A 26320-nucleotide genomic window follows, 5' to 3' on the forward strand; every position below is an offset into this window, starting at 1 on the left:
AGCAGCTCATCATTGCTTTGAAAATAGTCAATCAATAATAAATAGGTACTGTTTATCTATTAAGAGTTGCTGTCTGCTTTAGCAATAACGCTTTTTCCCAGACTATTTAAAAAAAGTTACGCAATTAATTCATCAAGCTATTATGAACCAGTTCAAGCTGACAGCACTGCGTGGATCACAAGAGACTACAGAAGCCTACATGTGTAGATACATTATGCCTAAAAATACTTAATATCCAATATTATTACCATTTTTATTTATTTTTATTTTGATATGCTGTTTTTAGAAAACTGTGAGAGACATGATGTGGGTGACTCAATGAAAGTCTTGATTTTAAGTTTTTCACAACGATGAAACTGCAATGCAAGCACCGTCTTGGCTGCACAAACGCCACACACAATTTTACCAGTTGTCAGGTCCCGTGTCGTGTGAAACTGCCTCGTTTAGTTTCTATTACATTGGCTACACACCTGTCTTTATGTTTTCGTCCTGCCAGCCACCTTGGTAGTCGATGTTATATAGTAGTCTCTGTAGTAACATTCAAGCGTATTGGTTGACTGATGAGCATGCCTGTGCACATGCGTATGTGTGTGTGCGTGTGTTTGCTTAAACACAGTGAAACAACTCCGAGTCCAAACTCGAGTACCCCAATTCTACTGTTTGGCCATGATGACCATTGTTATATTGATTTATTATATATTGATTGATATATTGAAGCAACATCTCAAGACATCAGCCAGGAAATTAAAGCTCGGTCGCATATGGGTCTTCCAAATGGACAATGACCCCAAGCATACCTCCAAAGTTGTGGCAAAATGGCTTAAGGACAACAAAGTCAAGGTATTGGAGCGGCCATCACAAAGCCCTGACCTCAATCTGATAGAAAATTTGTGGGCAGAACTGAAAAAGCGTGTGCGAGAAAGGAGGCCTACAAACCTGACTCAGTTACACCAGTTCTGTCTGGAGGAATGGGACAAAATTCCAGCAACTTATTGTGAGAAGCTTGTGGAAGGCTACCCTTCAAGGCAATGCTACCAAATATTAACAAATTGTATGTAAACTTCTGACCCACTGGGAATGTGATGAAAGAAATAAAAGCTGAAATAAATCACTCTCTCTACTATTATTCTGACATTTCACCATTCTTAAAATAAAGTAGTGATCCTAACTGACCTAAGACAGGGAATGTTTTCTACGATTAAATGTCAGGAATTGTGAAAAACTGAGTTTAAATGTATTTGGCTAAGGTGTATGTAAAATTCTGACTTCACCTTATTATGTTCTGCTGTTTGCGAGGCGGCAGCCTTTATTTAATGCCGTTCTATCCTCGACAGAGGCAGTGCAGGAAGCGATGATTTTGCGTTCTATGGTACAAAATCTTCTTGCCAAAGACGTGATAGAGTCTGTGCTGAAATGCGACATATAGAAAGGCTTCTACAACCATTATTTTCTGGTCACCAAGTAGTACGGCGGCTGTATCCCATTTTGGATTTAACCCTTTTGTACGTGAGTTTTCCTGTACTGACTAAACCCAAAGTGGGAGTTCTTTAATGCATGTTGTAATTCAAAAAATTTCACCTTACACTTTACAGCACATGCACTGGAGGACAGATTATATATTATCAAACATATAATGTGATTTTTAGATGTTTTTAATGATTGATTACAAAAAATGCCGGGTATGTGCACCGCCATGTTGTTTATATTGCAATACAGCATAGGATTTTGAGTTCGTTTATGATGGTTCATAAAACCTGATATTGGGCAAAAAATGTATTGGTGCCTAGTCAGCATTCTTAGGCATGAGACTTGACTCTGTGGCCATGCTGGCGCATCTGTCTGACAAACGCACTCAGTCTGTTCTTTAATGCTTGGCAAGCTTCAAGCTAGGGAGAGCTTTTCCAATGAAAAGTTTTAAGTGAGCCCTGAGACTGTTGGCTGCCGTGGCCACAGTTACACCGTTGGGTCTGTCACACATGTAGCAGTGCTGGGTAAACTACACCGTCGGGTCTGTCACACATGCAGCAGTGCACCCCCCCCCATGGAAAATTCCACTGAAGGGGAATTTGCTCTCGCAAGCAAGAGGTATGATTTTTCATCCTTGGTCAGAGCTGTGGAGACTGCATGTCTGGCCCCTACAGAGGGCTCGTTTGACACAGTCAAGTTGTCGCAGCTGGTGCTTGACACATTATTACAGGGCAGAGTATATGCCTTTAAATGGCAAGTTTTTGCAGACTGGTGCTCCTCTCTGGTGAAGGGCCTAGTGCATTGCCCTGTGCAGAAGATACTGCACTTCTTGCAAGAGCGGCTGGATGCAGGACTTACTCCACTCATGCTCAAAGTCTACATCGCTGCCATTGCGAGGAATCATGCCTCGTTGGGGGGTTTATCTGTGGGCAAGCACCCTTTGATTATAAAGATTTTGTGTGGAGCAAGGCATCTCAGACCCTCTCGTCCTAATACTGTTCTGGTCTGGGACTTAGCACTTGTGTTGAACGCGCTTACGGGTTCCCCATTTGAGCCACTTAAGGTGGCGAGCTTGCGCGCACTCTCCTCGAAGACTGTGCTGTTACTCGCTTCGGCTTCTGTGAAGCGTGTGGGGGTTCTTCAGGTCCTATTGGTCCATGTTTCTTGTCTGGAGTTTTGGCCTGGCTTGTCTAAGGCTGTACTTAAACCTAGGCAGTGTTATGTGCTTAAAGTTCTGCACTGCTTTTAGGACACAGGTAACTCTGAATGCTTTTTTTCCTCCTCTTGAATCGGACGAGGCACAGAAATTGCAATCGCCCTGCTCTGTGAGGGCACTGTGCATGTATGTTGATCGTACGAGTCAGAGCAGCTCTTTGTTTGCTTTGGAGGCCGTTCGAAGACTTTCTCACTGTATTGTATTCATCCTGGGCTTGGATGAATGGTGTCCTTGCAGGACATCTGTTTGGCAGCAGGCTGGCCTTCCCCTAACACCTTCGCCAGATTCTATAACTTGGATGTTTCCTCTCTCTCTTCTCAGATCTTGGCTGCAAGAGTTGATTGAGAGTTGATTTCTTTGTGTCCACTGGGCACTGCTTATTATGTATGTCATACTCAAGATGGCGCCGAGTATGGATGCTGTGTTGCGAGCTCCGACACAACATAGCAATGTTTTGTTTGTTTTGTTTACAATTCTTATGTTTTTTGTCTTGGGTGTTGTCTGCCTTATTGTCTACGACAGACAAACACTTTTGGACATTGGTTCAGCGATCTCACACCGAAAACCGGACTTCACATTCCTCAATGCCGACCCGCTGTTTACAAACACGCAAGCGGAGCCCTTTGTCTGGGCAGCACGGCCGTGGAAACGCAGAAGGAAAAGGGGAAACAGAGCCGGCGTTCTCATCGGAGTAAGACGCCGTGCAAATCGACCCCCGCTACCCACTATTCTACTGGCAAATGTTCAGTCTCTGGATAACAAGCTCTGCGAGCTGAAAGCGCGGATCTCTTTCCAACGAGAGACGAGGGACTGCTGCATTATCTGCCTTACGGAAACTTGGATGTCTGCAGAGATTCCAGACTCAGCCATTGAACCCGTGGGGTTCTCCATGCACCGAGCGGACAGAGTGAAAGACCTCTCAGGTAAAACTAGAGGAGGTGGTGTATGTTTTATGATCAACAAATCCTGGTGTGATCAGAGGAACGTACATTCCATCAAGTCTTTCTGTTCTCCTGATCTGGAATTTCTTATGCTTCTGTGTCGACCATTCTGGCTACCGAGGGAATTCACAGCGGTCATTATCACTGCTGTGTACATTCCCCCACAAGCTGACACAGACCGGGCACTCAAGGAACTGTATGGGATTATAAGTGAGCAGGAAACCGCGCACCCTGAGGCCGCGTTCATTGTGACCGGGGACTTTAATAAAGCCAGTTTAAAATCAGTCGCACCAAAATATCACCAGCACATTAGTTTCAACACACGAGGGGACCGGGTTTTGGATCATTGCTACTCTCCGTTCCGGGATGGCTACAAATCCCTCCCCCGCCCACCATTTGGCAAATCGGACCACTCTTCCATTCTGCTTCTGCCCGCTTACAGGCAGAAATTGAAACAGGAAGCACCCACCCTCAGAACGATCCAGTGCTGGTCGGACCAATCAGACTCTACGCTACAAGACTGTTTTGATCACAAGGACTGGGAGATGTTCCGGTCCGCTTCTGATGACGACATCGAGCTTTACGCTGATAGAACGTGCGTAGAGGAAGTGATTCCGACCAGAACTGTACGAATCTATCCGAATCAGAAGCCGTGGATCAATAGCGATGTTTGCGCGGCACTTAATGTGCGGACCTCCGCTTTTAATTCCGGGAACGCGGAGGAGCATAAACAAGCCAGTTATGCCCTCCGAAAAACTATCAAAACAGCAAAACGCCAGTACAGGAGCAAGATTGAAGGACAGTTTAACACCACCAACTCTAGAAGCATGTGGCAGGAAATTAACATCATCACGGACTTTAAAGGGAATAAAAACTCCGCCATGAACACCGCTGCCTCTCTACCGGATGAGCTAAATACTTTTTATGCTCGTTTTGAGGGAAATAACACCGCCCTCGCGGAGATAGCTCTCACGGCCAAAGCTATAGAGGTTAGTTCACTCTCCGTCTCTGTAGCGGATGTAACCCGATCCTTCCAACGGGTGAATATCTGCAAAGCCGCTGGCCCAGACGGCATTCCGGGCCACGTCATCAGAGCGTGCGCGAACCAGCTGGCTGGTGTTTTTACGGACATTTTCAACCTTTCCCTCTCTTTGTCTGTAGTCCCCACATGCTTTAAAACATCCACCATTGTGCCTGTTCCAAAACAATCAAAAATAACTTGTTTAAATGACTGCCGTCCTGTTGCTCTGACCCCCATCATCAGCAAATGCTTTGAGAGACTAATCAGAGATTACATCTGCTCTGTATTGCCACTCAATCTTGACCCGCTGCAGTTTGCTTACCGCAACAACCGCTCCACTGATGATGCCATTGCATCTACAATACACACTGCTCTCTCCCACCTGGAAAAAAGGAACACTTATGTGAGAATGTTGTTTGTAGACTACAGCTCAGCATTCAACACCATAGTGCCCTCCAAGCTAGATGAGAAACTTCGGGCTCTGGGCTTAAACAGCTCGCTGTGCAGCTGGATCCTGGACTTCCTGTCAAGCAGACGCCAGGTGGTTAGAATAGGCAGCAACATCTCCTCATCACTGACCCTCAACACTGGAGCCCTGCAGGGCTGTGTTCTCAGCCCACTACTGTATTCCTTGTACACACATGACTGTGTGGCAACACATTGCTCCAATGCCATCATTAAGTTTGCTGATGACACGACGGTGGTAGGTCTGATCACTGACAATGATGAAACAGCCTACAGAGAGGAGGTGCACACTCTGACACACTGGTGTCAGGAGCACAACCTCTATCCTCAATGTCAGTAAGACAAAGGAGCTTGTGGTGGACTTCAGAAGAAAAGACAGAGAACACAGTCCCATCACCATCAATGGAGCACCAGTGGAGAGAGTCAGCAGCTTCAAGTTCCTGGGTGTCCACATCACTGAGGAACTCACATGGTCCGTCCACACTGAAGTCGTTATGAAGAAGGCTCATCAGCGCCTCTTCTTCCTGAGACGGCTGAGGAAGTTTGGAATGAACCGGCACATCCTCACACGGTTCTACACCTGCACTGTGGAGAGCATCCTGACTGGCTGTATCTCCGCCTGGTACGGCAATAGCACCGCCCACAACCGCAAAGCACTGCAAAGGGTGGTGCGAACTGCCAAACACATCATCGGAGGTGAGCTTCCCTCCCTCCAGGAAATATATACAAGGCGGTGTGTGAAAAAAGCTCGGAGGATCATCAGAGACTCCAGCCACCCGAGCCATGGGCTGTTATCACTTCTACCATCAGGTAGGCGGTATCACAGCATCAGGACCCGCACCAGCAGACTCCATGATAGCTTCTTCCCCCAAGCAATCAGACTTTTGAACTTTTGATCTCCCACGATCAAAATACATCAGCCCTGCACTTTATTACTCTTTTATCTCACACCGGACTGTCATAAATTATATTACTATTATTATATTATGTCTCTCTTAACAACTGACTATCAACCGACAGCCTGAATGTCAATACAGTACAATACTGTACATTCTATATATATATATATATATATATACTTTTTTTTATATATATATTTTAATTTTTAATTTTTATTGAATAATGTGTATCTATATAGTAAAAAAAATAAATAAAAAAAAAAAACAGCATATTGTATACTGTACAGTGTATGTTATTATTTGTATATTGTTGAGTGTAATTATGTGTATAACAGATGTTTAAATTGTGTTGTGTTAATTTGATGTTTTAAGTTGAGTGTAATTATGTGTATAACAGATGTTTAAATTGTGTTGTGTTAATTTGATGTTTTAAGTTGAGTATATTATGTGTATAACAGATGTTTAAATTGTGTTGTGTTAATTTGATGTTTTAAGTTGAGTGTAATTATGTGTATAACAGATGTTTAAATTGTGTTGTGTTAATTTGTTTGTTATTGTAAATTGGGTGTTATTGTAAATTGGTATATGTCTCATCACTGTCACGACTGCTATGTTGATCGGAACTGCACCCAAGAATTTCACACACCATTGCACTTGTGTATATGGCTGTGTGACAATAAAGTGATTTGATTTGATTTGATTTGATTTGATACTACCCAAAGATGGCTAGTAGCATTTTTTTGGCATTATCAGTCTGTAGCCATTATTGCTTTACCTGCTGTGAGTGCGGTTATGTCATATACTTGTGTATGTGTTTGTCCTCAATGTTTCACTACCCGATGGTTAGTTTCATTGTTGACTTCTACCTCTTTGTGGGGTATTTTGGCTCTCCTTCCTACCTGTTTTTCAGTACGAAGGAATTTGTGTCTGCGCTTTCTACCCTATTGGTTAGTAGCGCAGGACGTGTGTTCAATCAGTAGAAAGCACAATGGTATAGATTCCCTATAGCATCAGAAACTGATGCAGCGTCAAAGTGACCGACTTGAAAGGGAGCTCGCTCTGGTTATGACTGTTACCATTGTTCCCTGAAAGGAGGGAACGAGACGCTGCGTATGCTCGCCACACTACTGAATTCTCGCTGTTAAGGGTTGGAGAGATGCTCTCTCTTCCCTTCAGTTGAAAATCCTGATGAAATTGCATTGTGCTTTGGATTATTTCCGCATGTCAGGGCAGAGTGCCAAGCGTCATCAGCCAATGGATTTGCATGATTGTAAAGGGCTTCACCCTCCTTTCAGGGAATCGAGTTTACAGTCATAACCGCATTCACGGTTTCTACACGCTTTGACCAATACATCTATTATCCATTCCATTATTTTTCCATTCATTTGTGAGGACTGGATAAGCATTTTTTAAAATCATTTTTATAGAGATCACAATTTATAGAAACATTTCTTGCTGATTAAATATTTTAGAGCAGATCATAAAGTTTCATAACTCGAAAAATGTATATTCACCATAGAAATTTCCATTATTTTTTTCCATAACTTCAAAAACATAAATTCCATGACTTATCCAGGCCTGGAAATAACTATTTTAAAATGTCCACCTTTTCCATGACCATGGAAACACTGCTGGCTAGGACATGGCATAAGAACAGATAAAAACTCCCATCTAAAACAGTCAAAATACATTTGAGTTGATGATCAGCACTCAGTGTGATGTCAGATAGCATCAGTGTCACTGCATGAGGATAAATACTCTATGTGTTTTTCTCTAATGTGAGAAAAAGACAAATCTCACCAGGAAGGCTGAAGGGAGATGACATCTCATTCTCCGGCTCCTCAGTGAGCTTGTCCTCCATTACATTGCCATTTTCCATAGTGTTAGCTGTCTTATCAGCCACCAGCACTGCGTCCACACCATTAGCCATCTTCACTAGCCGCTGTTGCTGTATGCATAAAGAGCAAATAGTAAAGCTTGAAAACTGCTTCAAAATTCACTATTATCAACTTACACAAACAATGAGTCTTTTTAATGAAGATACATAAGAGACCATACTACACTTTCATATCACATATTTTTCACTGAAGTACATTATATTGTTTTAAAAGGTTTCTTGCACCACAAACTGTGATAATTTAATTTTACATGACCATTTCCACACTGTGATATATGCACCATTTTTAGGTACATTTTCCTGAAGAGTGAATGCTGTGGCTCTGTGGTGTTTTAAAAACATTGCTGTTTGTTTGGGGATCCCGAATAGCCCAACATAGCAACACTGGCACAACCAGAGGTGTGAGTTTGGGGTGGGACTATCTGTTGTCCGACCAATGGCAGATATCGTGAGAGTTTGGGAAACATCTGTTTTCAACTGTATTTTTTTCTCTTTAAAGCTATACTAACAAGATTGACAACCTTCTGTGACCTTTAAGATTATCCATGATTAAATCAACACCATACCCAAACTCACTTCTTTTTTTTTTGTTTTGTTTTTTTGTGGATTTTCTCCCCTTTTCTCCCCAATTTGGCATGCCCAATTCCCAATGAACTCTAGGTCTTTGTGGTGGCGTAGTGACTCGTGTCAATCCAGGTTGCGGAGGACGAATCTCAGTTGCCTCCACGTCTGAGACAGTCAATCAGTGCATCTTATCACGTGGCTTGTTGAGCGCGTTACCGCGGAGACCTAGCACGTGTGGAGGCTCACGCTATTCTCCGCGGCATCCACGCACAACTCACCACGCGCCCCACTGAGAGCGAGAACCACATTATAGTGACCACGAGGAGGTTAACCCAACATGACTCTACCCACCCTAGCAACCAGGCCAATTGGTTGCTAGGAAGCCTGACTGGAGTCACTCAGCATGCCCTGGATTTGAAATTGTGACTCCAGGTGTGGTAGTCAGCGTCTTTACTTGCTGAGCTACCCAGGCCCCCTCCCAGGCTCATTTCTCTCCTAACTAGCTGGCATGTCTCTATCAGATTCCTCGGCAGTCTTTGAGGCTGGGGAAGAACACCATTCTTTGAATGCCATAGAGTGGATACTGTATTTATAGAAACTGTTTAATAAGTCTCACACTCAGAACTGGGCTACCTGGTGTGATAACTCTGCAGTGCTAAGGAAGCCAACAAAGGCTGGTCCATAAGCTCTTCTGAACTCAGGTTTGTAATCCAGTCTCTGGGTTCCCAGTGTTAAAAATGCTCTTTTATAAAACAGATTGTGCTGACTCTGAATTCTGAGTGCATAAACCACATTCAAACCCATTGTAAAATAGCTGGTATACACACATCTGCGACTGCACATCAGCTGAATACTATGAGAATGCAGTTTGTAACACATTTGACTTCCGCAATGTATAATTTCCAAGTGAAACAGGATATTCAATAAAACAAATGTAGGGATTGGTCTTGATTTTATCCATCAGAATTGTCTGTTCACTTTCATTGCTTTTTCCATACAATGAAGGTGAATGGTGACCGTGCTGTCATTCTGCCAAACATTTTCTTTTGTGTTCAATGAAAGAAAGCCATATGGGGTTGGAACAACATAAAGGTGAGTAAATGAGTGAGGGTTAACTATCCCTGTAAAAAAGTAAATAGGGTCAATTTTGATTTCATGTTGACCTTAATGCAGCAAGTTGCTATGTAGCATGGAAACCATGAACAGCCCACAGTCAGGCTACATAACAATATAACAAAGTAGAAAAAAATTGTTCATTCTGAGTTTTATAAACAAATGGCTATAAACGAATACCCAAATGGATGGCTTATTGTTTAATTTTTTCACAGACATTTTTGTTCCTTGTCCTTGTGTAGAGAGTGATGTTCCTACCTCGTTTATGATGAGGCGGCTTGCCATGCGCAGACGTGTCTTGGGTCCAAAGTGGTTGGTGATCATAACCCTCAGGCCGGCTTCAGGGAAGCGATAGTGCGGAGGACTAGAATTTATCATCTCATCCACCATCACCACAGACCCCCGAGTGTATGTTTTACTAGGCTTTACTATGAACATGTACGAAAAATGGAGCAGGTAAGTACATCTTCACATGGCATTCACACTCAATCACATACTGTACAAGCGCTCACATTCACAAAACACACACCTGTCAAACCAACAATCCTACCTCGAGAGAACAAAAAAGATCCCAATAACTACAACAATTGCACTGCAAACTAAAGTAATTTCCTAATAAAAATGTTCTTGTTTTTCAGTAAAAATATCGAAACATCCTTAAAATAAGATCAATTTACTTAAGAAAAAAGTGTAATACTTGTTTACAATGAATGCAATAGCCTTTATCATTGATTAAAGTAATAGTTCACCCAAAAATTTAAATTCTCTCATCATTTACTCACCTTCATGCCATTCCTGATATGTATGACATTCTTTCTTTTGCAGAACACAAATGAAGATTTTTAGAAGAATATCTCTGCTCTGTAGGTCCTCACAATGGAAGTGAATGGTGACCAGAAATCAGAAGGTCCAAAAATGACAAAGTAGGCATAGAAGTAATCCATATGACTCTGGTGGATAAATCCATATCTTCTGAAGCAATATGACAGGTGTGTGTGAGAAACAGATCAATATTGAAGTCCTTTTTACTATCAATCTCCACCTTTGACCAGACCCAACCAGTAAGTGGCTGAATGTGAAAATGAAAGTCACTTCCGTAAATGAAAGTGTAGATTTAAAGTCAAAAAAAGACTTAAATATTGACCTGTTCCTCACCCACACCTATCATATCACTACAGAGGACATGGATTTAACCACTGGAGACTTTTAGACTGGTCCCCATTCACTTGCATTGTGAGGACCAACAGAGCTGAAATTTTCTTTTAAAAATCTTTGTGTTCAGCAGAAGAAAGAAAGTCATACACTGCTGGGATGGCATGAGGGTGAGTAACTGATGAGACTATCCCTTTAAGTTTATTTTTCCTTACACCATTTTTTCTTGTTTTAAGCACTAATCTTACAAAACATTATTAGATTTATGCTTAAAACGATGGCAATGTGGTATGAAAAATAAACCTAATTCAAGATATTCTCTGAAAACGCGTCTTAAAATGTAATACATGTCAATCGATTCAACTTTTTAATCAAATTAATTACAAGACATGGCAATTAATTAATCGAATTAATCACATATACAAATATTTGCTGAGAAAGCCCCTCAAATAACAATAATTCAAATATGCAAATTAGCTTTTCAAGTCAAATAATCTTGTTTTAAGCATAAGCTGATACTTTTAATGGAAAACAAGATAAAAATACTGTTTAATAATTTTTTTTTCAGCATGCACACTAAAATCAGCACGAACACACACTTCTACAGTTCAACAGAAACAAACACACACACAGATAAACACATTGAAAAGCCAAAGGATATGTCACAGATTTCATTTAAAGCTCATGTCTGTCAGTAAGAGTCTGATTCCCGCTGGGAAAGACTGTAGGCCAACCTCTGTGCCCCTCGGGATACTGTCATTCACAATCAACACACAAAACACTGACATGCAATGAAATCCTTAACATTATTGCAGGACACCACTGGAAGTGTCCACTGCTTAAATATAAATTATTTCATAATTTACTCACCTTCATGTCGTTCCAAACTCATATGACTTTCCTTCAAAAGCTAAACGAGAGTTCTCGAGTGAACATGCAAGCAACTGCGCACAAACTTAACAGAAGTCAAGATTTTCACTGAAAAATTATTTACATTTAGGGTTGTTTCTCACCAAAACGTATGAAATGCGTTCAGAAGACTTGAAATATGAACTACTTTTAAGATACTTTTGGGTCCTTTTTCTCTATCAACTGTGTTCTGTTGATAAGACAGACCAGTATATTTCAAAACCTCTCCTTTTCTACTATGCATAAGAAAGAAAGCTTTGATTTTGGAACAACATGAGGGGGAGTAAATTATGACAGATTATTTATATTCTTTTAACATATCAGTATTTCACCTGCCTTTGTAGTGGAAAGATTTCTTCACTAAACCTCACTATACAGTATAATGAATAGAATTATCATACACGCACAGTGACAGATACCATTTTCAAAACGAGTCGCAGGATGTATCACATAACACTTGGAATAAGATGTGAACATACACAGGGCACTGCAGGATAAGACAGGAGCCAGGGCAGATTTAGTAAGGCTAAACAGACAGGCTTCAGCAGGGGGTGGGTGACAGAGCACCACGCAGCACAACGGTTAGAGCTGCACTACAGGACACACGAGGGGTGCGCTCTGAAACAGAAAGCGCACCACAGTTACACAGAAGGAAAGTAAAGTGTCAGCCTCTCATAAGAGATGTCAGGTGGCTATGCTTTCAGAGAGCGTGCTGTTGCCGTAGGTTTCTCAAACAGCAGAAATATAGATGGCAGAGTGGCGTTAATTTAGAGAGAGAAAAAAAAAAAGAAATTATTAAAGACATGGCTTTTTAGAGGCAAAGTGTTTGATTACATGTAGGGTTAGTTGTTAGCCCGTGAGGAAGCCTGTCTAGTTACCCTTACCTCGACTGAGTAACGGCCAGGATGGATCATCCCAAAACTGCTCATAACATGCATTACCATCTTCCATCTCGCTGATGACCGTGTTACCGTTGGCGACACTCTTATCCTCCTTCCCAGCAAAGTAGTTTTGCATGCTAGTGTTAAACCTTAAAAGGAAAAAAAAAGAAAACCTGAATATTTATCACGCAAGATCCCCGGCGGCCTCACGAGCGGTATTTTTTTCATTTTATTTAAAGCATGTTATTGCCATACAGTTCTTATTTAATTGTGACAACCTATCTTCAGCTTCCATATTTCACCACAGTTTTACTATGTAAATGTTACAGGGACTTCCACATACCATGCCTTATTATCCTTGTTACTTCCGTGTAAAGCATAAAAATATGTCGATGATGATTGAAAGTTTATATACTGTATGCTAGGGGTGTGCAGCGAAGCCATTATCTGTATCTGTATTTGTTACTTTGACAGAATTATTTGTATCTGTTTCTGTATTCGGATAGAACCAGATGTGGGTGTGGCTTAAACCGGAAGTGTCACAGTCCGGTCAGCTTGTCAGGTTGGGGTTCTGCCTGACGGGACTGTGGCACTAACACCTGCCTCAGTGTTTTGTGTACCCCCTTTGTGTGAGCGCACGGGTCCGGTTGTTTGGGACCACAGTGCGCGAGTTGCCGCCGTGCACCCTCCGGTGATGTCATGATCCTTTCACCTTGCCAGGTTGAGTTTTTTTCTGATGAGGGCCATGGCATCATCGTTCCCTGTCTGTTTTTGTCAAAGCTTGTTTACGTTTTGCCCTTATGTGTTTCAGGTGCCGCTGGCATGCTGAATCAGCGTTTCCATGGGAACCCTAATTGTTTCCATGGGAACGCTGAACATTACAACCATCGGCTATGAGCGGCACCTGCCCCTTGTTTGTTTCCCTGCTTATTTAAATCCCCTCATGTGTCATTTCCGGTGGTCGGATCATTGTTTTTGTGATTTTCAATGTGAATGTATAGTTTGCTGTCAAATCGTGCTCTCTTGTTTTGAAGTTGGAGATCACTCGTGTGTCTGTTGGTTGCCTGTTTCTAGAAGTGTGGTTACCTTCTAGCTCGCCTTCGCCTGTCTTCTCTGCCCGTGTGTCGGGGGAGATCATTACCCCACCACCCAGTTCCCTTGGAGGAGGATTCCTCGTTTCTGCCCGTGTGTCGGGGGAAACCTTCACCTGGGCTTGACTTTGTTTGAAAATAACTTTTGTGTTGTTACTAATAAACTCATTGACTGTTTTCCTCTGCGTCTGGGTCATGTCTCTCACCCAATGTGACAGGAAGTGCCTCAAAACTAATTTTAAAATGTAACTCTCTTACATTTATAGTTTCTGTATATAAAATATGCTTTGGATAGGCCTATTTATAAACTCGGCAAAAAAACAAACGTCCCTTTTTCAGGACACTGTATTTTAAAGATAATTTTGTAAAAATCCAAATAACTTTACAGATCTTTATTGTAAAGGGTTTAAACAATGTTTTCCATGATTGTTCAATGAACCATAAACAATTAATGAACACGCACCTGTGGAACGGTCATTAAGACACTAACAGCTTACAGACGGTAGGCAATTGAAGTCACAGTTATAAAAACTTAGGACACTAAAGAGACCTTTCTACTGACTCTGAAAAACACCAAAAGAAAGATGCCCAGGGTCCCGCTCATCTGCGTGAACGTGCCTTAGGCATGCTGCGTGGAGGTATGAGGACTGAGATGTGGCCAGGGCAATAAATTACAATGTCCATACTGTGAGACGCCTAATGCCTCCTACACACTACATGACTTTCAAAGATGTCAGGTTGTGGTACTGTTCATATTACATAACTGTCTGTCTTGTCATGGAAGTCATAGGGTTTTCAAATTACATGAGGAATCGAGGAAGACAGGGGTGAACACATTATAAAACATTTCACTATTGACGAATCCCCGACGACTCTGCCTGGACTCCAAAATACGTCTCACAACAGAGTACACGAGAGAAGTGATACGAGATACAAAAACAAATGAATGATCATATGTTATTTATTTCAGAATATGATGTGTATGTTTTTAATCACCTAAAGGCATCATATATTTTATTGGTTACAATATTAAAAAGTACCTCCTACTGAAAAATCTACCTATTTGTTTACCTGACTGTCCAAGAGAATTGGCTCTTCAACTCTTCTCTTCTCCACCCGGTTGTGGTACAGTTCAGTGGAAACATCAAATAGGCACTGGCGCTCCTGCCAATGTTCCACTAATTTTTCCTCCATTTCTTTGGTCCAATGAGACTTTGATACCGCAGCCATGCTAGTTGATGTTCTGTTGCAGGTACATCAGGACTCCTCCCACTGAAACTTCCCATGCCCCAATTCTTGCTACGCTGCAGTTGTATTCAGTCAAATCACATTTCACATTGCACGATTTGGAGTCGCAGACAGGTCCAGATAATTAACATTTTAGATATCTCGCTGACATCTGCGACGCGTCGGCGATTCTCTCAGATCGCGTCTTTGATAATTCATACATTGCGTTCGTCGCTCACGGGAGTGAGCTCCGATTTGCCTATGATTTCGAGCTTTTGGCGAGTGAAAATCGGGCCTAAAATCGTGTAGTGTAAACTTGGCATAAGACAGTACTACAGGGAGACAGGAAGGACAGCTGATCATCCTCACAGCGGCAGACCACATATAACAACACCTGCACAGGATCGATACATCCGAATATCACACCTGTGGGACAGGTGCAGGATGGCAACAACAACTGCCCGAGTTGCACCAGGAACACATAATCCCTCCATCAGTGCTCAGACTGTCCGCAATAGGCTGAAAGAGGCTGGACTGAGGGCTTGTAGGCCTGTTGTAAGGCAGGTCCTGACATCACCTACAACAACATTGCCAATGGGCACAAACCCAGCTTCGCTGGACCAGACAGGACTGGCAAAAACTGCTCTTCACTGACGAGTCACGGTTTTGTCTCACCAGGGGTGATGGTCGGACTCACATTTATCGTCAAAGGAATGAGCGTTACACCAAGGCCTGTACGCTGGAGCAGGATCGATTTGAAAGTGGAGGGTCCGTCATGGTCTGGGGCGGTGTGTCACAGCATCATCGGACTGAGCTTGTTGTCATTGCAGGCAATCTCAACGCTGTGCGTTACAGTGAAGACATCCTCATCCCTTATGTGGTACCCTTTCTGCAGGCTCATCCTGACACAACCCTCCAGCATGACAATGCCACCAGCCATACTGCTAGTTCTGTGCAATTTCCTGCAAGACAGGAATGTCAGTGCTCTGCCATGGCCAGCGAAGGGCCCGGATTTCAATCCCATTGAGCACGTCTGGGACCTGTTGGATCGGAGGGTGAGGGCAAGGGCCATTCCCCCCAGAAATGTCCAGGAACTTGCAAGTGCCTTGGTGGAAGAGTGGGGTAACATCTCACAGCACGAACTGGCAAATCTGGTGCAGTCCATGAGGAGATGCACTGCAGTACTTAATGTAGCTGGTGGCCACAACAGATACTGACTGTTACTTTTGATTTTGACCCCCCCTTTGTTCAGGGACACATTATTCCATTTCTGTTAGTCACATGTCTGTGAAACCTGTTCAGTTTATGTGTTAGTTATTGAACCTTTATATGTTCATACAAATATTTACACATGTTAAGTTTGCTGAAAATAAAAGCAGTTGAAAATGAGAGAACGTTTCTTTTTTGCTGAGTTTATATTATTATTATTATTATTGTTATTAATAATAATTATTATAGCCTAATAATAGTTATTACTATTTGATTATATTATTGATATATTCTTTATTTTTTCTCACCAGATGTAGCTGGGTATGTAGGCTATGTTAACGGTGGAATGTGTTTTTAACTTTGGTTTCTCCTGGTATTTCTGGCATTAATATCTGCTGAAACAGAATGTTCCCTATCTGTCACTCACTCGACATTGGTGTCAATGTAGTGACACTAGGGGTCACTCTTGGGAGCCCGAGACACCTCTGGTCTTTGATAAAAGGCCAATGAAAATTGGCGAGTGGTATTTGCATGCCACTCCCCCGGACATACGGGTATAAAAGGAGCTGGTATGCAACCACTCATTCAGATTTTCTCTTCGGAGCCGAACGGTCATGCTCATTGAGCTGAATATCACTGTTCATTCACCTCTGCTGGATCTGACGGCACATTTCAGCGGCTTCTCCCTCCTCTGCACTGGTGCACTGCAGAGAACACCCCTGGGCGCTTCAGCAGAAAAACTAGAGAGTATATTTTCTGAAAGAGCATTTTTCCCCTCTAAAATAGTATATATTTCTCTAAAAGAGCGGCACACACGGAACATCTCTTTAAAGACGCGTCTTTTTAAAGATGCTTTTCCGATTGTGTGTTATTCCTGGTTGCGCTCTTTATCCCTCGCCTTCTGACGGTCACGATCACTGTCTTTCGTGTCTGGGCACTGCTCACGCGGAGACAGAGTTCGTGGATGGTCATGTTCTCATCTTTTGCAGAGCAGCAGGCTGGGCAACACCCAACACCTGTGCAAGGTTCTACAACCTCCGGGTGGAACCGGTTTCATTCCAGGTAGTGGCACGCAACACAAGCGGATAAGCCCAGGATAGCTGGTCGGGTGTATCGCTTGCACATAGCGCCTTCCACCTCCCTTGGAGCTGAAGACGTGTGCCATTAATTCCCAGTAGTGTTCACAAACATTGTTCCCTGGTTGACTTTCTCCGAGCCCTGTGGCAGCCGAGTTTTTGGAGAGACTCGCTGCCGGCCCAGTACACGCGCTAACTAAGAGCCCTGTTCTGAGGTAGGTGCTCCGCATGTGGCGGTTCCCTGTAAGGCTAACCCCATGCGATATATATCTTCCGCTATTTCGTTTCTCTGCTGGCAAACTGCGTCTTCCTTGGGCAGAAACCCTCTGCCCCAGTCTCCATGTTTGTAGTAAGTCCTCCCCCATTGGGCAGGATCTACCTTGAAGGCTCTCCACATGGTTGGAAAGACCGTGTGACGTATTCTTCCACTTAAATACCCCCCCCTCTCTTTGGGCGAGGTGTGGTCTCTGCGGTGTCTTCCCCTTGGGAGGGACACCCCCCGACTAGACCTGGCGTTAAGCCTGTCTCTATCTTTTGGGTAGTCGACTTCTCCCCAAAAAGGGCCGTTCGACACTCATAACTATGTTGGGGGAGGTTACGTGTCGACCTGGTGCGCTGGCTATGAGGCACACAGCAGTCTGCCCACCACACACCGCCAGTTCACGTAACACAGTTCAGCCTTGTGGCGTTTCGTATAGGGACCCCTAGTGTCACTACATCGGCACCAACGTCGAGTGAGTGACAGATAGGGAACGTCATGGTTACTGGTGTAACCTCCGTTCCCTGATGGAGGGAACGAGACGTTGTGTCCCTCCTGCCACAACGCTGAACTACCCGCTGAAATAGCCGGACCTTATATCAGCTCCTCAACATAAAACCTGATTGAGTGGTTGCATACCAGCTCCTTTTATACCTGTATGTCCGGGGGAATGGCACGCAAATACCACTCGCCAATTTTCATTGGCCTTTAATCAAAGACCAGAGGTGTCTCAGGCTCCCAAGAGTGACCCCTACACTACATCGACACCAACGTCTTGTTCCCTCCATCAGGGAATGGAGGTTACACCAGTAACTATGACGTTTGTTTAGCCTAGTCTGTGCAGTGTGCAAGTATAACAATGTTATTCTGGAGGCACAAGGTGTCAAGCAACTGTGAAAAGTTAAGCACACATTTTGGGGCAAATATTAAATAGCCTACAAATACAAACATTAAAAGAAATGAGAAAAAATTAATTAAGCCTATAAACAGGAGAAAGCACAGTAAATATTTTATGGTAGGCTACACTCGAGGCTTATTTTATGTGCACCTATTTTAACATAATGTGGAGGACATCATTATTTAGATTAATTACATGTGCAGAAATAGCAAAATGCAGTGGAATAAATAGCAAGTGCGAGCCTCAATACATTTCTAGAAGAGAAAAGCGGAAAAAAGCGCATCTTTTGGTTTCTCCGCAATCCTCCGTGTGCAGGAATATTCTGAATAGATTTACAAGTATTTAAACCTCTTTGGGGCATTTAAATTGTTTGGGGATAAAGGCTAAACCATGTAATTACCTTCATTGGTGATATGGATGTAAATGTGGCCACATGCAAAAGCAAAGGAATGTGGGGAAAGTAAACTCACTCCATTCCCCCATAGGAAAGACACATAAAGCCCATAAAACAGACTTTTCTTCATTAATTTATAGACAAACTGTTCTATAAATGAACATGCATATCCCCAGGACATTGTGTGTATGATTATTACTGTCTCGTATAGTGTCTTTTGTACTGTATACCGTTTTATGACAGAACCACTAGATAATGTAAAATTATTGGTATCATGCTTCCTATCAAATTAATCCTTGTGTGACGCTCTGCACATTGGTGTATCTCGCCTAATAGCATGCATTGTATGCTTGTGATATTAATCAGAGCATAAAGGGGCACAAACTACTAGCTTACTTCAATCATGCAAATGAGTCAGCTTCCAAACAAAGGAACTTTTCCAGCTGGAAAATTGCACCTTTCTCATTGGTCAAACCAAACTCGAGAGGAGAGACCTCTCTCAGGAGTTAAAGGGCACTGTCGGAGTGACCTCCCTCTCTCTTCTCTCTCTCTCTCCCTCCTTCTCCTGGTTGCTGTTCGTGTGGGACCGGAAACACCCAGTCCAACTGCGAGGTCACGGGCAGACAGGCCTCAACACATCAAGCCATGTGTCACTTCCTTGACCATAACAGAGTCAAACACCGCAACTTCATCATAATTTCTTCATTCAACACGGAAGAAATTGATTGCAACTTCAACACCATCGACTCAAGGAACCATCAAGACTTTCTCCTGAGACTGCATTCAGGTGCTCTCTCAACAGCTAAGGCATTGCAAGTATTGTACAATTAACTAACTAAACAGAGGTTTAGTATAAGCTGTGAACCCCTTTGTTAACAAAGGTGCTTTGAAGTAAGAAACTGATGGTTCTTTCAGATGGTTAAATGACACTTTTCATAGCTTTATTTCCCTGTTCTGTTCCGGTTTCATTCACTTTCACTTTTCCATTTCCCATGTATGCGTGATTTGTGTGTATGTGTTTGTTTAAATTAGTTATGTGTTCGTGATTTAGTTAAATAAAGCTTTTGTGTACAAGTTGATTGTGGTCTGCTTGTAAATCAATGTCAATTTAACGATTTGATCACAGCTACATGCTGAGAAATAATTATTTTTCTGTGGCCACGAAAAATATCCTTTCTGAGAGTTGATAGACAATCAATACTGAGTGTTCGCCAGATGAACAGATTAATTGATTGTAATATTAATTCAGCTACATCAAATTAATTCTATTAACTGATCCAAATATTTAAAATTAATTATAACGAGTTATGATTAATTATTCATATTTCCCTTTTGAGCTAATTTGCTACACATTGGTTGTTTTCGCATCATTCTCTATACACTCTAGAGACCGCTGCATGTGAAAATCCCAGGAGATCAGCAGTTACAGAAATATTCAAACCAGCCCATCTGGCACTATCAATCATGCCACAGTCTAAATCACTGAGATCACATTTTTTCTCCATTCTGATGGTTGATGTCAACATTACCTGAAGCTCCTGACCCATATTTGATGATTTTATACATACTGCTGCCACACAATTGGCTGATTAGATAATCACATGAATAAGTAGATGTACAGGTGTACCTAATAAATTGGCCGGAGAGTGTATATGTGTGTGTGTGTGTGTGTGTGTATAAATACTGTATATAATATATACAGTATACATATATAAATATATACTGTATATAAACTAAAAAAATGTAATTACCCCACCCCAAAAAAGGTTAACTGACATGCCATTTGTCAACTATCCAACTACACATTCACTTGAAGTCCTTGATTTTTAATAGGAGTGGGTGGTTTGATGCAAAATGTCAGCTAGCACAGTCGATCTGAAAAAGCTGAGCAGACTGAAACAATCTGGCAACTACCAATAGGAGTGCAGACAGTGGAGCTCACATGATCTGCTTCCTGATACAGTAGGACAATGCAGTCGAAGAGGAATGCCTACTTGCAACCAACAGTACAGACACTTGGCAACCTCCAGTGATTTAAATTTCCGTCTGTGATAATGATACTTTTTTATGCTTGATTGGGTGTTCTAACACGTAGTCAGTGTTGGGGAGTAATTACATGTAATGGTGTTACGTAATTTAATTACAAAATAAATGTAACTGTAATTTGTTACAGTTACTGAGAAAAAATATGTAATTAAATTACAGTTACTTATGAAAATGTTAATGATTACAAAGGGGGTTACATCTGAATATTTCCTGTAAAAAGCTAGGATATGTTGAATAATATTAATTTGTTGCTTTGCCTGTTTTTGATGTGCATGATGCCTCCTGCCATTTTAAGGCAGTTTAGTAAAGCGATGCTATTCTGATGCTTTTGATTGGTTCTCTTGTTTGAATTTGCAGCGCACCACGTCTGCCAATTACATCAATCCACATTGCCGCTGAAAGCTTTAGGCTACAACCTGTCTGAGAGTTGCCACCATGGCGAGTGATAAAAATGCGTTCCAGTGCTGGAAATTTAAAAATCATTTCATCCAGAAATCAGAAAAGGGAGCAAATATAACAGTTCAGTGCAAAATATGTTTGCCAACTATTAAAATGCTATCGACACTGAAGGTTTCAATGTCAAACCTGAGGAAGCATCTGCAGGTATGTAACTTAGCCTACAGTTAACTGTTAGCAGTCATTAAATAAAGTAGGAAAGGCATTGCCTACTCCCGCCTGCCATACCATGCTACTAATGTGTATTCAAGACGTATTTAGCTCTGTATTGCTTGGTGCATGTCCAGTAGTTTATTTAACGATGTTAATCTCCGTTCAAAAGCTAAAGACGTCTTTACCAGCCACACTTCTATTTATGAACCCTTTGATAGAAAATATATACAGTAGCTAACATTTTTCCTCCTTGAATAAGGTTGGTAACCATGTCAGATCTAATATTACAGTTATTTCAGCATTGTAGCATAACCTACATTAATGACTCACGAGGTCATTGAGTTGTGAAATTCAGGGCACAAACAGACTCCCCTGGCCAAAGCAACTTTACCACTAACCCATTTTAATTTTGAGTGTCTTTTGATTTTAAAACTGTATTTAACCTCAGAACGATCTCAAAGTAAAAAGAGGTGCTAATGTCTGATTTTGTGGTGGCTGTGCTTTCAAATTAAATTATTATAATCTTAATTCAAGTGATGAAGGATTTTGAAAGTCTGACAGTAATCAGTGTTGAGTACTACTGTAAGGTTTACCCTGCCTGGTTTAAATGTTTGAAAATGAGTAACAGTTGAAAACATTCGTTAGAAATTTAGAAAAGTAATCAAAAACTAATCAAATGTAATCAGTTACATTAATAAAGTGACTGAAATAGTTACACTACTTATTACATTTTAAATAGGGTAACTTGTAATCTGTAACCTATTACATTTCCAAAGTAACCTTCCCAACACTGTATGTAGTATTACTATAGAATTTCTCATCACAAATACTGTTTACTGTATGATGGTCTGTGCACGTGTTTGGATATGTGAGTGCACACAGTGAAGGAGGACTCACTTCATGATGATGATGTAGCCAACATACATGATGATCAGCACCAGACTCTCCCACCTGTAGGAACAGAGGTGGTGACAGCCAATTAGAATTTGATCTCTGCCTTCAACCAATCAGGATAACTTACAGTAACTCAGAGAGAGGCTCACTTACCACACAATCTTCTCATCATAAATAAACTGGAAAAAAATATATAGAGGATGAGTACATTTTCACTGAATGATTAAATGAACTAGATGTAGAGGAACTCTTTAAGCTCTTTTTTTTTTTTTTTTAAACAGATAGTTCTGGTCCTGTATTGGTCAATTCACCATTCCAGCCATGCTAAAATATAGTAACAGCTATGATGTGAATATGATGTTCAAACAAATATATCGTGCCTGTGGCTGAAATACAGCCGTGCAGATTTACGGAACAACAGCACTCTTGCTCGTGTGATACAGCTTTTATAACAGTTCAATAAACAAGTAAATAATGTTAAATAACTTACATTTCAGACAAAAACTGGCCAATTTGTTTGTGCATGTCTCTCTACCAGCAACCAAAGCATAAAAAATAGTTTTGAACTTGTGTTTTCTCATTCATAAATGAATCTGTTTTGAACTAATCATTCTCGTTCACTTCAGTTGTTTCTGTGGTGAACGAATGATTTGAAACGAATCAGTTGAGTAAATGATTGAATGACTCACTCATAACAAATGTCCATGTGTCGCCATCTACTGGCATTAATATTCACTCTCGAAATGGCCACTGAACGAATCAGTGAATGAAATCAAAATGAATGATGAATCACTGTTGCTCGTCCAATCAGATTTGAGGACCAGAACTAACTGTTGTATAAAATCACAATGCATCACACACAGAATGACACTTACTGCAATAAGCGCGACCACCGAAAAAGTGTAGTAGATGGAGTCTCTGAACACGGCAAACTTGGTCAGAAAAACAACCTTGTGGGGAAAGAGGAGAGCTAAGCAAACAAACAGCACTCAACAAAATAAACTATTTTCCCTTGTTGAGAAAGTGTCATGTCCCTGTGCGCTCAAGTCATGCTACAAGCCGCAAACAAAATAAAGGTTTTATTTATGCAAAGACAAAAATATCACAGCAATTTGTTTATAAAAACGGTCTTGCTTGAATCCCAATACTGTAATCAAAGTCATTATTCACCAACTCCAGTATGTGAAGAACTTTTTCATTTACAGAATATTTTACCGTTAAAATTTAACAGTTTTAAAAATCCACTCTTTGAAATGAGAAAACAAGTCAAGAAAGGAATTTCACACTGCAATGCTCCAAAAAAAAACAAAACATGAAAGGTCATGAGTTGACAGCAGCTCAGATTGAGTCAATCTGTAAAAAGACCTCACCTGTCCAGCGAATATCCCACAGACACCGATGATGCACAGGATGTTAAACACGGCTGAGCCTACAATGGTGCCCACCCCTACATCTCCATGTGTAATAAATACACCTGTAGACAATGAGCGAGAGAGTTGTAATCACCGGCATATGTTGATACATGACTAATGCATTTTCAAACACCTGTACTATATGTGTGGCTCACCAATTATAGAAGCAAACAGCTCGGGAGCGGAGCTTCCGGCTGCCATGAAGGTCGCTCCTGCTACATCTTCACTCATGTGCAGTTTCTGGTGAATGGAAGGAATATACAGACTCACACAGAGTGGCAGAGGCCAGAATAACTCAATTTAGAGTCTAAATAGAGTCTAGAGATGTGCAAAATTACACTGGTGGGTTGTTTGAATGATTAGTCTTAAAATAAATAGAATGCCCAAAAATAAAAATTCTATCAGTATTTGAACACACCCTCATCATTTCAAACTCATATGTTTTTATTTTTTTTTCCTGTGGAATATTTTTTTTTAAGAATCTTGAGACAGCTCATGTCCATACAACAGTCCATAGTGATCATGGGTGTGCCAAGCTCCAAATAAAAGGTAAAAAAATAATAAACTAAATAAATAAAAAAATAAAAAAATAACATACAAATATCATACTGTATGGAACAGACAATATTTAAGTACAGTTATTTAATAATAACTTTATCCTCTGCACCAAGGGATAGCCGTTTGTAATGCCTGATCAGAAGTCTTAATTCCTGCTGTAGCTGGTGATATAAATACAGTCAGTAAATATGATATTACAGGCAGAGGCTATTTGCACTAAGTGCAAACAGCATTAGATGCTACAGTTTTGCAACCCTAATTAAACACTAACATACAGTATAGGGGCATCACTGCATCAAGTGTACTGTGTTTACTTAGAGTACCACAGGCGATTGATTAGCTCTATAAAATACTTTTAATCTTTTGGTAGAAGATCCCTCCAACCCTGGACTGGCTTTGTCACTTGGCCCCTAATGTTCTCATTGACTCTGGAGTACACTGGACCAATCAGCTTTGAAGAGAGTATTTTGAATGTTTAGGATTTATAATGTGTTTTTTCTTATACAAAGTACTATTGCTGACGACTTCAAAATTGCACATTTTTTATATAATTTCATAACCATACTAAAAATTGACACTGTAATTTATTACTGTCTAGACCTTTGGTGGGAAGGAAAAGTAAAGACCGAACCGGAACATTAATTGAATACTCCTGCCCTAAACCAACCCTACCCCTAAATTTAACCCTAACCTTACCTTCCTTAACTATGGTTTTACTACAGTAACCATAATATCACCTTGGCATTTTGTTGTAAAATTAAAGTAATTTTAAACATGGTTACTATATTAACACCATATTACTGTAGTAACACCATGGTTAAGTGTATTAAAACTATAGTTTCCACCAAAAAATATTACAATATTACTATAGTAAATATAAATCCATGGTTAATTTTACACAGATTAAACTCCCAGATCTTCACAGAGACCAAATCATTGTGAGAAAATAAAGCTTTATGTAATTTTTTATATATTATTATAATTCTAAGTAGTACTAAAGGAAATATTAAGAGTGGAGACAGTGAACAGGATGGGAAAAAGTTGGAAAAAGTGGAGTGCAAATACCCGCGTTGTGTGGCAGGTTATTACATCTTGTGCAAATAGTAACTCCAAGATATTACCAATATTACCAAATATTATAGATATTTACCAAAAAGCACCAAATGCAACATTTTGATAAAAGTTGCAGTATATGACATTAAATGATGTATTTTCATGATAAACACACAAACCTTCAAGCCATATTATAGGACACCTGATCAGGCACCAAATAGAATACCCAAAACAACTTCTATCAGTCTGAAGATCATGGCTTCTGAAGAACATTGTGCACGGAGTCACATGGACAACCTTTATGGCTCTTTTATCATGTTTTTTTTTTTTGGTCTTTTTTGCAACTTGACAGATGTAGTCATTATGAACTCTCATTGTATAAAATAGAGCTGCATATAGATTCTTTAAAAATTATCATTTTGTGTTTAAAGTGTTTTGGATCATTCCGCTGACAAAACATATAAACATCTTTCCAAGAAATTTCGGTTGACACAAAAAAAATACAGAACACGTGTTGTTGAAAATTAGATGTTATCTAGGAGCTTTATACCAATTTGTACAGTGGATGCCATTGAAGAGACTGTAAGTCTATCCCGTAAAGCCTGGTTTCATTCGTGTCAAATATCAAATGTGCCGCATGTGTGTATAAGGTCTATAACTAGTCTGGTTTAAGCTCATGTCCACCAGAGGATCAATTTGACAAGTTTCAAGTCAGATATGGACACTAAGCACAGACCCTTCCCACAGCCTCAGATATTAAACAAATAAATAGCCAACTAAAAACAAACATTTATGATTATTGCCCCCACAAAAAGATCTATGGATTATTCATAACAACGAGAACATTGATCACAGCAGCTGTTTTGAAGTCCGACAATAAATGGCTTGAAATGTAATGTCAGAGGCAGTGAATTTATCAGAAAAGCACTGAAGTGGCAGTGCATTACAGATCAATTTAGAGACACAACTTCTAGAAGTTTTTTTCCATGCTGGCAGTCTGTTTCACACAGCATGTGGAAACAGCGCCTATTTGTTTTGGCCTCCATATTAAGGTTACAGGATTCACACT

The 26320-nt window shown here is 40.9% G+C and overlaps 1 protein-coding gene across 2 annotated transcripts in view; it reads right to left on the reverse strand.

Moving 5' to 3' along the window:
- The window catches only part of LOC127411319 (sodium/potassium/calcium exchanger 4-like), a 104042-nt gene that overhangs the window by 10579 nt on the left and 67143 nt on the right, over positions 1-26320 (reverse strand). The window contains exons 5-12 of one of the 2 annotated variants that reach the window (XM_051646815.1): positions 23796-23880; positions 23599-23702; positions 23104-23178; positions 22382-22407; positions 22232-22285; positions 12586-12674; positions 9842-10011; positions 7810-7957 (exon numbers count right to left, since the gene is read on the reverse strand). In XM_051646815.1, the coding sequence (XP_051502775.1) occupies positions 7810-7957; positions 9842-10011; positions 12586-12674; positions 22232-22285; positions 22382-22407; positions 23104-23178; positions 23599-23702; positions 23796-23880 (751 nt within the window). Of the gene's footprint in view, positions 1-7809; positions 7958-9841; positions 10012-12528; positions 12675-22231; positions 22286-22381; positions 22408-23103; positions 23179-23598; positions 23703-23795; positions 23881-26320 lie in introns of both variants that reach the window. The other variant, XM_051646814.1, reaches the window with a different exon arrangement.

Source organism: Myxocyprinus asiaticus, chromosome 20 (assembly GCF_019703515.2).
Source record: "Myxocyprinus asiaticus isolate MX2 ecotype Aquarium Trade chromosome 20, UBuf_Myxa_2, whole genome shotgun sequence".
Classification (NCBI taxonomy): Eukaryota; Metazoa; Chordata; class Actinopteri; order Cypriniformes; family Catostomidae; genus Myxocyprinus; species Myxocyprinus asiaticus.